The sequence below is a fragment of the Phocoena phocoena genome, chromosome 10 (genome assembly GCF_963924675.1).
Source record: "Phocoena phocoena chromosome 10, mPhoPho1.1, whole genome shotgun sequence".
NCBI lineage: Eukaryota > Metazoa > Chordata > Mammalia > Artiodactyla > Phocoenidae > Phocoena > Phocoena phocoena.
The window spans coordinates 36,825,472-36,836,531 of record NC_089228.1 but is presented as its reverse complement, the minus strand read 5'-3'; the positions used below and the strand labels follow the sequence as shown (position 1 = coordinate 36,836,531).

The 11,060-nt window shown below is 40.7% G+C and overlaps 1 protein-coding gene across 1 annotated transcript; it reads right to left on the bottom strand.

Annotated features, from left to right (window-relative positions):
* Positions 1–368: 368 nt before the first annotated feature.
* IQCF6 (IQ motif containing F6) lies at positions 369–964 on the bottom strand. The gene is made up of 2 exons (XM_065886394.1): positions 950–964; positions 369–737 (listed from the first exon to the last, which is right to left on the bottom strand). The coding sequence occupies exons 1-2, from the start codon at positions 962–964 to the stop codon at positions 369–371; spliced, it is 384 nt and encodes a 127-aa protein (XP_065742466.1).
* Positions 965–11,060: the final 10,096 nt, after the last annotated feature.

The following is an 11,060-nucleotide window of genomic DNA, read 5'->3' as shown; positions in this document are numbered from 1 at the left end:
TGACTGCAGCCAGTCCTACCCTGAATGGAGATGGCTGGGCAGGGGCTGCAGAAAAATAAAGCCCAATGCCTACCCAAACTTGTGGAGGAAGCTCTGATCAGGCTGGCTGAGGTGTCAGAGACTGACCTGGGCCCTGAGGTTTCTCTTGGGCACAGGATTGGTCAGGTTTGCATTAGGAGCAAGGGCCTAGTGTGAGTTGCCCCGGCATAGGCATTAAGACGATGCCAGGAAATCTTTTCTTTGGGTGGAAGGCAGGAAGGTAAGGGGCCGATCTCTCATCTATGGGTCTGATTTCCAGAGGGTAAGACCATGGTCAGTAAATGTCTTTATTGGAAGAGAGATCCAGTCTCCTTGGCTCTGCCAGCACCCTAGGTCATGAGGATTTCAATGTCGAGCTCCAGCCGGCTGGCTCTAACCTCATAGCGGCCCTGGATCAGGCCTCGGGTTTGGCTGGCATGCCAGCGCCAGTGAGACTGGATGATGCAGGCCGCTTGGTGCACCTGGAGAAACCGTCTGCGGGCTTGCCACATTCGAACCTGTGCCTGCACCTTCACCACTGCCCACTCCTGGCAGGTGTAGAGTCTTAGTGCCAGGCGCCGTCTTTGCTCCAGCATCTTGGCCTGCATCGACCTCCACCAGCACTGGATGACCCAGGCCCTGAGTGCTGCATGCAGTAACGTCCAGCGTACCATGTTGCCACGCCACCATGACTGAATCTTTATGGCTGCCTTCTCTAACTGATTGGGGGAAGGAAGAACATGGAGATGCTCAGTAGGGTACCCTCCCACTTCTAGACCCACCTCTGGTGCTGGGAGGAAAGGGGGCCTGGCCCAGGTAGCCCTGGCCTCTCATCTCTGGGCCCCATCCATTTTATTTCCTAACTCCTACTCACCTTTAGACACTGCTCATTATCCGCTGGGCAGATCCCTTCTATATGGGCCTCACTTACATTTTGTGTGCCCATGACTCTGGTCTTTAGGCTCCACTCATCTATCAGTTAGGCCACCCTAGTCTTTAGCCCCGCCCTCAACTGTTAGGCACCCCCATCACTAGACTCCGCCCACCTGCACACAAGGCTCCCCTCATCAGGTCCTGTCCATCCACATTTCGCCCACATTTCTTTCTCCTCTTCTTTTGTTTGTATTTCCTTAGGGATTGACCGGTCACCTTATTTATTGATTCCCATCATTTTTGGGGGCCTGCCGTTATCTCTTGCTTTCAGTTTATTTCTCAGACTTAACTGGTGTCTTAAGTCTTGCTCTTTCTACACCTTCCAGTCACTTATATCTGTTCCTGCTGGTGGCAGTGAAGAGAGAGATTCATGCAGCTTTCCTTCAAGTAAGGGATTTTACTTAGGACTACTCATCACCAGTGTGGATTTATGGAAGCTTAAGTGTCAGAGCCTTTGGGAGGGATCCAAGCAGTGTGTTCACGGGCTAGTATGTTTTTTGTTAAGTTTGTGAAAGCAAGATATTTTAGCTGCAATTGGAGAGGGCCTCTGTCTCCACCTCTCTGACCCCCTCTGTCACCCTTTTCTTGTCGGGTGCCATGGAATGGCTGCAGTTTCTTTTGGAATGTGACTAAGGGGAAGCTGAGTTGGGATATACTTAGTTTGGGTTAATGTGATAGGTTTATGTGGTTCACAGTCACCCCTGGGAATAGGTAAATTCTTGCTAGCCATTCTGCTAGCAATGGCTTCCAGGAGTTCTCCTTCCAGTTACGTCATCCATTCACCTGTATCATGGTATGAGGATATTGGGACAGAAGTGCTGCTGTGGTGGTATGGATACTCCCTACAGTGCCCGGCAGCAGAAGTATATGTACAGGGGAGGAAAAGCAAGATTTGAAAAGTATGGAGACAAAAACCGGTCTGTAGAAAATTCTTCCTTTTATCAGGCATGTTAAACTGTAAGAGGTATATTCTGTTCTCATTGATGCCTGATTAAAATTGAAGTTTTGTCTTTGTCAGGAATATGTTTGATAATGCAGTGACACAGTTATAAACATTCTAAGCTTTTTCTTCTTTTTTTGGTATAAATTTTGTGAAGTAGAATTTATCAGAATTCCAGTGATTATAGAGAACCAACCAGAACTGCTGTGAATGGTGCATATGTTGGCACAAGAAATCACATTTTATGCATCTCAAATGTCAATAATAAACAAGTTTCTATAGAAAATCATATTGTAAAATCATCATATGAAGAAGTAATCAAAGGTTATGCAGCAAAAAATGTAGGAAAAATATTATAGAGGTAGGACACTTAAGTAATATATACATTGTTATGTTTGTGACATAACAAACATAATAATGTTTGTTATGTTTGCCAACTTTTTAAAATGTGTAATTTTTTTTGTGTGTGGTACACGGGCCTCTCACTGTTGTGGCCTCTCCCGTTGCGGAGCACAGGCTCTGGACACGCAGGCCCAGTGGCCATGGCTCATGGGCCCAGCCGCTCCGTGGCATGTGGTATCTTCCCAGAGCGGGGCACAAACTCGTGTCCCCTGCATCGGCAGGCAGACTCTGAACCACTGCGCCACCAGGGCAGCCCTAAAATGTGTAATTTGATGTGATTTCTTTACTTGTCCTAAATATTCACTTGCCTAATTTTAAGTCTGTAATTTTGTATTCTTTTTCTTAAAGTAGGCCTTCCAAATTATATAAGTTTCAGTTCCCACAAAACCTAGGTCTGCCCTGCTGTGCTATAAGAATGCAACTGTGTGTCAGGGGCCCATGGGAGCTCACAGAGAGCTGTGTTTCTAGGATTCAGAGTTAGGACTGGAACTGCAGACGCAGGTGATGCAGAGATGCTGAGTCCTTTGGAATTTGGGAGGCCATTCTGGCTCTGCCTTTAGCATGCATGGTATTGCTCATTTTTCTGCATGAGGATTTGCTGGGTGCCCACTGCTCGTGGGGCCATGTGCTGTGGCTCCTGTTTATGTGTATTTGAGCCCTCTTACCATGACTCATACTAGTTGCCATGGTACTGTCCATTAGCATGTCTTACAGGTTCTGGCGCTATTGTCAAGCAAGCAACCTCTTTGCATCACATTAAAAGTCCTCAAGAGTGGACCCTGTTGCTTCCTTTAACATCTGCAATCTGGGTGAGTGGAGTGCTGGTATCAGCCATCTCAAAGGCCTCTATCACTGCATTGAACCTTTGGTCCTGGTGTCAGGTGTCTACTTCCAGCCCAATCTGCTGGATTCCGAAGAAGGAATCACTTAGAAGGGGGCTGTGGTTGTGGCCAGCACTCTGAGGCTCAGTCCATCCAGGCTGGGTTGCCATGGTCAGAACACTAGATCCCACTGTTCCTTGTGGATCTCTCCCCTGCCCCACTCTGGCCTGGCTGTTTGTTGCCAGAATATCCTGGCTTTGTCTCCTTCTAAAAGTCCCTGGAAAAACCTGCCAGCCCCTTTTATGTTCACGCTTTTGTAGTTATTCACAAAGTGGCAGCATATGGGGCCAAAGGGGAAGATGCATTCCCTGAATCCTACTAAGCATTCACAGACGACACTCCTTGGTCTCTGTTTCCTCACTGCTCCCCTCTCCAGCTTCTGCTTCTCTTTTTCTTGCTTAATTTTTTCCCCTGATTATAAATATAGTATGTCTGTTTCTAAAATTTCAAAAAATGCAGAGACATATAAGGTAGAAAGGGGATTTCCCTTGAAATTTACCCCCAGAGCTATTCTTTCAGACCTTATGCCATGCACAGACTTAAATTTTTTATTTAAAATTATTTTTTTATTGAAGTATAGTTGATTTACAATGTTGTGTTAGTTTTTGGTGTATAGCAAATCGATTCAGTTTTATCCATATATATACTCTTTCTAGAGTCTTTTCCATTATAGTTTATATAATTTATTTTTAATTCATACATTTTAAAATAAATTTTGCTTGGCAATCAGTGTTTTCTGCCTTACATTATTACTGTTCCCAGCTTGGAGGGTATCCTGGACAATTTGCTATGCATTTATGGACACAGAACATCCATGTACCTAAAGAAATAGAAAACCGTGTATGTTTCTGTGTATCTTGTTAAATTAATTGAGGTAAAAATCATATAATGTAAAATTAACCATTTTAACTATTTTAAAGTATACAATTTGGTTGCTTTTAGTGCATTCACAATGTTGTACTACCATCACTACTATCTAAGTCCAGTTTCTAATTTCATCTAATTTTAGTTCTAATTTCATCATCCCCAGAAGAAACCCTGTACCCATTAAGTAGTCATTTGCCATTTTCTTTCCCTTGCCCCACACCCTGGCAGCCACTAGTTTGCTTTTAGTCTCTATGGATTTGCCTATCCTGGACATTTTGTATAAATAGAATCATATATTATATGGCCTTTTGTGTCTGGCTTCTTTCACTTAGCATGTTTTCAAGGTTCATCCATGTTGTAGAATATATCAGTAACTTCATTCTTTTTTATGGCTAAATAATATTCCATTGTATAGATACATTTTGTTTATATATTTGTAAATTGACAGATATTTGAATTGTTTTCACTCTTTGGTGATTGTGAATAGTACTGTTGTGAGCATTTGAGTACAGGTATTTGTTTGAACACCTGTTTTCAATTCTTTTAGGTGTATACCTAGGAGTGGAATTGCTGGGTCACCTGGTAATTCTCTGTTTAACTTCTGGGGAACCACCAAACTGTTTTCCACAGTAGCTATACCATTTTACATTCCTACCAATCTCCACATCTCCACTTGTTGTTTTCCATTTATTTTTTATTATAGCCATACTAGTGTGAAGTGGTGTTTCATTGTGGTTCTGATTTGCATTTCTCTAAGACTAATGATGTTGAACGCCTTTTCATGTGCTTCTTGGGCATTTATGTATGTTTCTTTGGAGAAATGTCTATTCAAACCATTTTCCACTTTTTAATTGGCTTATTTTTAATTGGCTTACTTGTCTTTTTTGTTGTTGAATTGTGAGTCTTTTATATATTCTGGACACCATATCCTTACCAGATATATGATTTGAAAATATTTTCTCCCATTCTTCTGGTTGTCTTTTCACTTTCTTTGTAATGTTCTTTTATGCACAAAAGTTTTAAATTTTGATGAAGTCCCATTTAGGTATTTTTCTTTTGTTGCTTGTGCTTTGGTGTCATAGCTAAGAATCCATTGCTAAATCCAAGGTTATAAAGATTTACCCCTGTGGGTTTTTGTTGTTGTTTTTTTTTTTTGCTCCATGGCATGTGGGATCTTCCTGGACCGGGGCACGAACCCGCGTCCCCTGCATCGGCAGGCGGACTCTCAACCACTGTGCCACCAGGGAAGCCCCCACTGTGTTTTTTATTCTAAGAGTTTTTTAGTTTTATCTCTTACACTTAGGACTTCAGTCGATTATGTGTTAATATTTGTATATGTTGTGAGGTAACTAAGAGTTCACCTTCATTCTTTTGCATGGGCTTTTCCAGTTGTCCCAGCACCATTTGTTGAAGAGATTATTCTTTCCCTTGTCTTGGTACCCTTGTTGAAATGAACTGAACATAGATCTATAGGTTTACTTCTGGTTTCTCAATTCTCATCCATTGATTTATATATCTATCCTCCAACTTTATCTTTTTCAAGACTGTTTTATTCTGGGACCCTTGCAATTCCATATGAACGTCAAAATTAGCTTGTCCATTTCTGAAAAAAATGGGGGAGGCAGTGGGAATTTTAATAGGGTTGCATTGAATCTGTAGGTCAACTGGGGGAGTATTAAGTCTTCTGACCCATGAACAGAAAATATCTTTCCATATATTTAGGTCTCCTTTATTTCAACAGTGTTTTATAGTTTTAAGTGTCCAAGTCTTGCACCTGCTTGGTTAATTTTTTCCCTAAGTAATTCTTTTTGATGCTATTATAGAATTGTTTTCTTAATTTCATTTTTTAAATCTCCATTGCTATTGTATAGAATTACAAATGATTTTTAAAATTATTTATTTATTTATTTTGGCTGCACTGGGTCTTAGTTGCAGCATGCGGGATCTTTGCTGTGGCACGCAGGATCTTTTAGTTGCAGCATGCAGACTTCTTAGTTGCAGCATGCATGCAGGATCTAGTTCCCCAACCAGGGATTGAACCCAGGCCGCATGCATTGGGAGCGCAGAGTCTTAGCCACTGGACCACCAGGGAAGTCCCTAATTTTTTTTTTAAATGAAGAATTTTATTAAATGTTTTTCTTTTTGCAGCTGTAGAGAGGATTACATGGTTTTCCTCTTATATCTGTTAATATTGTAAATTACATCAATAGATTTTTTTTTTTTTACTGTAGAAATATCCTCACAGTGGTGGGCCTTGGCCATATTTAAGACTACCTGGCACCTGAGCCCCTTGCTTCTAATTATAGAGCTGTAAATGCCAATTTCTTGCTTTCCCAGCTTCCCTAGCTGCTGGGCAGACATGTGACAGGTTTGGCCAGTCAAATGTACCCACTAGGGATTTTCAACTTGTGGCTTGGGATCCAGAAAATCAAGAGAGCATCCTTTGTGCCCATGGTGGAATCTTCATCAGGCTGGTTCTAGGGTGAGGTGTTTTCTGTGGTTCTGGATATGTAGCTTTTCTTTGCTCTGTTTCTGAACCTACTCTTCAGGCTTCCTGAAAATCTGGTGAGCTAATAAGTATTGTTTCAGTACTTTTATTTTCTGCTTAAATGAATATGAAACAGCTTCTGTTGTTTGTAGTTAAAGACAGTGATCGGGCTGCCTTGGTGGCGCAGTGGCTAAGAGTCCACCTGCCAATGCAGGGGACACGGATTCGAGCCCTGGTCTGGGAGGATCCCACATTCTGCAGAGCAACTAAGTCCGTGTGCCACAACTGCTGAGCCTGCCCTCTGGAGCCCGCAAGCCATAACTACTGAAGCCCTCATGCCTAGAGCCTGTGCTCTGCAACAAGAGAAGCCACTGCAATGAGAAGCCCACGCACTGTGGCAAGGAGTGGCCCCCACTCGTGGCAACTAGAGAGGGCTCGTGCACAGCAGCAAAGACCCAATGCAGCCAAAAATAAATAAATAAAATAAATTTTTAAAAAAAGAACAATGATCAATACACTTGCATTCATGAGATAAATTCTACTCATTTAAGTATTATTTGAAATCATCACTGGATTCAGTTTTTTAATATTTGTCATGTGGGTTCATCAGTCAGATTGACCTATAGTTTTCTCTTCCTGTGCTGACCTAATCTGATTTTGATGTCAAGTGGATGCTAACTTTTGGAAGTATTTCTGTAGAAAAAACTTCCCAGAGTAGAATTGCTGGATCAAGGGGTCTGTGCATTTTTTTTTTTGATGGATTTTGTTAAATTGTTACTCAGAGAGGTTTTGCCAGTTTACATTCTAACCAACAACATATAATAGTTTCTCTTCACCCTTACCAACCTGGAGAACCTGTCATCAGCAATCAACTTTTTATTTCTTTTTTATGTGTGAGTTGAGCATCTTTGCATATGTTCAGAATCTGCGCGGGGCCCCCCCCCGGCTCCCGCCCCACTGTTTCTTTATCTATGAACTGTCTGTTCATGTCCTTTGCCAGGTGATTGGTTTTTCTTCTTATTTGGGCAAAGTCCTGGTTTAACCTTTTGTCCTACAGTGATATGCTGGTCTGGAATTTAAGCTCACTTCCCTCTGATGTTGATTTTAATGGCTGCTGAAACTGGAAAAGACTATCATAAAGCCCTGATGCTTGGAGGGAAGTTAGCATTCTTGTTTCTGCCTCCTAATTCAATACACTTTCCAGTTGTATCCAGCAATTATGCAAAGGTTTTATTAGCTTTAAAATGTCTATATTTCCTAATGACAAACAGCTATTCTACAAACAAATCAGAAGGTGTTGCATTTTTAACAAATAGATCCAAAACCAATACAGTTTGGTGGGGGAGGGGAGTATAAGTAAGTGACAAGTAGGTGAGGAAATTATATTTCCAAAGTTTTAAGTGTTAAAACTATGAGAACTTTTATGAGTGAACTACTTTCCTTTTTGCAACCAAATCACATGAAGAAGAAAACGTTTCAAAACAGGTATTTTAAAAGCATTTTCCAAGGCGTTGTATTTTGGCTGATGAGGAGCTCCCTCTAGAGGGAGGAAAAATATCAGCACCAGAGTTTTGGTTCCACTAAAATACTGTTATAACTAATAAATGAATTCAGCAAGGTAGCAGGATACAAAATTGAAGACAGGGCTTCCCTGGTGGCGCAGTGGTTGATAGTCCGCCTGCCGATGCAAGGGACACGGGTTCGTGTCCCGGTCCGGGAAGATCCCACATGCTGCGGAGTGGCTGGGCCCGTGAGCCATGGCCGCTGAGCCTGCGTGTCCGGAGCTATGCTCCGCAACGGGAGAGGACACAACAGTGAGAGGTCCGCGTACAGCAAAAAAAAAAAAAAAAATTGAAGACAAAAATCAGTTGCTAACAATGAACAATCCTAAAAGAAAATTATCCCCCCAAATGTATTTACAATAGCATCAAAAACAATAAAATACTTAGGAACAAACTTAGCCAAGAAAGTGAAAGACTTATACAATGAAAACTACAAAACATTGCTGAAAATAATTAAAGAAAACATAAAAATATAGAAATATATCCCTTGTTAATGGATTGAAAGACTTAACATTGTAAAGATGTCAGTACTACCCAAAGTAATCTATAGATTCAGTGCAGTCCCTATCAAAATCCTGATGACGTTTTTTGCAGAAATAGAAATTTCCTAAAATTCATATGGAATCTCTAGAAACTCTGAATAGCCAAAACAATCTTGAAAAAGAAGAATAAAGCTGAAGGACTCACACTTCATAATTTCAAAACTTACTGCAACGTTACAGTAATCAAAACAGTGTGGTACTGGCATAAAGACAGACATAGAGACCAATGGAATAGAAAAGAGAGCCCAGAGATGGGCTCTGTTCAAGTTATTTTTTACAAGGATGCCAAAAACATTCAGTGGGGGAAAGGACAGTGTTTTCAACAATTGGTATGGGGAAAACTGGATATCTACATGCATAAGTATGGAATTGGACCCATATCCAACACCATATAAAAAATAAATTCAAAGTGGATCAAAGACCTAAAACTCTTAGAGGAAAACATAGGGCAAAAATTGTACAGCATTGGATTTCACAATGATTTCTTGGATATGACTTCAAAGGCACAGGCAACAAAAGAAAAAATAGACAAATTGGACTACATGAAATTTAAAATTTTTTATGCATCAAAAGACACTGTTGGGCTTCCCTGGTGGCGCAGTGGTTGAGAGTCCGCCTGCCGATGCAGGGGACACGGGTTCGTGCCCCGGTCCGGGAAGATCCCACATACCGCAGAGCGGCTAGGCCTGTGATCCATGGCCGCTGAGCCTGTGCATCCGGAGCCTGTGCTCCGCAACGGGAGAGGCCACAGCAGTGGGAGGCCCGCGTACTGCAAAAAAAAAAAAAAGACACTGTTGACAGAGCAGAAAGGCAATCCACAGAATGGGACAAAATATTTGAAATAATATATCTGATAAGAAATAAATATCCAGAATACAGAGAAACTTCTAAATCTTGACGACAACAACAACAACAAAACAAAAAACGAGGAAAGGACTTGAATAGACATTTGTTCAAAGAAGATATACAAATGACCAATAAGTACATATAAAAATGCTCAGCATTACTGATCATTAGGGAAATTCAAATCAAAACTACAATGAGATACCACCTCACACCCATTAGGTTGGATACTATTTTTTTAAAAAAACCAGAAAATAACAAGTGTTGATGAGAATATGGAGAAATTGGAACGCTTGTACGCTGTTACTGGGAAAGTAAGATGTTATAGCTGCTGTAGAAAACAGCATGGTGGTTCCTCAAAAATTAAAGATAGAATTATTATATGGCAATTCCATTCCAGGTATATACTCAAAATAATTGAAAGCAGAGTCTTGAAGAGTATTTGTACACCTATGTTCATAGCATTATTCACAATAGCTAAAATATCAAAGCACACCCATGTGTCCATCGATGGATAAATGGATAAGCAAAATGTGGTATATACATACAATGGAATATTATCTAGCCTTAAAAAGGAAGGTAATTCTGATTTGTGCCACAACATTGATGAAACTTCAGGACATTATGCTGAGTGAAATAAGTCAGTCACAAAACAACAAATACTAAATGACTCCACTTATAGAAGGTACTTAGAGTAGTTAAAATCATAGAGGCAGAAAGTAGAATTGTGGTTGCCTGGAGCTGGAGGTGGAGGAATGGGTGGTTATTGTTTAATGGCACAGAGTTTCAGTTATACAAGAAGAAAAGAGTTATGGAGATGAATGATGGTGACAGTTGTACAACGTTATGAACATATTTAATAGCACTGAACTGTACATTTAAAAATGGTTAAGATGGTAAGTTTTATGTGTATCTTATGTCAATAAAAAAGTAAACGGTAACTAGAGTTAAAGCTGAGAAAGTTGAAGAAACATTTTAGGGAAGCAGAAGATAGACGGATGTTCTATATAAATGAGAGAAGCTAGATTATTGATGTCACAAGCATCCAGTGTTCTGGACACAGAATTAAAAAGGTCAACTCAACATTGGCATCTAATTATTCACCTCCCTGGTTAGTGGTAGAGGTGGTGCGAGGGATGGTGAAGAGGCAGTTGAAAAGTCAACAAGCTGAAATTTTGAGCAGAATTTTTGAGAGTTTCTTTGTGAGGAGGCACAGAATTTGGAGACCAGGACTGCCAAGAATGAGGGCATCCTGTAAATCCCCGATGTTTAGTGTTGGAAGGCAAGAGGGCTTACAATACTAAGAGAAAAATGAATTAGAAGTAGACTAGCATTTCCAATGATGGAAGGTCAGTTTCACATCATCTCAATCTCTGAAATTAGATTAAGGCAACCCAGGATTTCTAATGCTCCAGTCACCTACCAGAGCAAATGTAAATCATCTCTGAAGAAAGAGAACTTCATCTCAGACTTCAACTTATTTTGAAGAATCTTCTTATACAGCATCCATCACTCAATAAAAAATAGCCAAATGCAAGACCAAAGAAAAAAAAAAAACACCTTGAAAACAAGAGAAATAGCTGA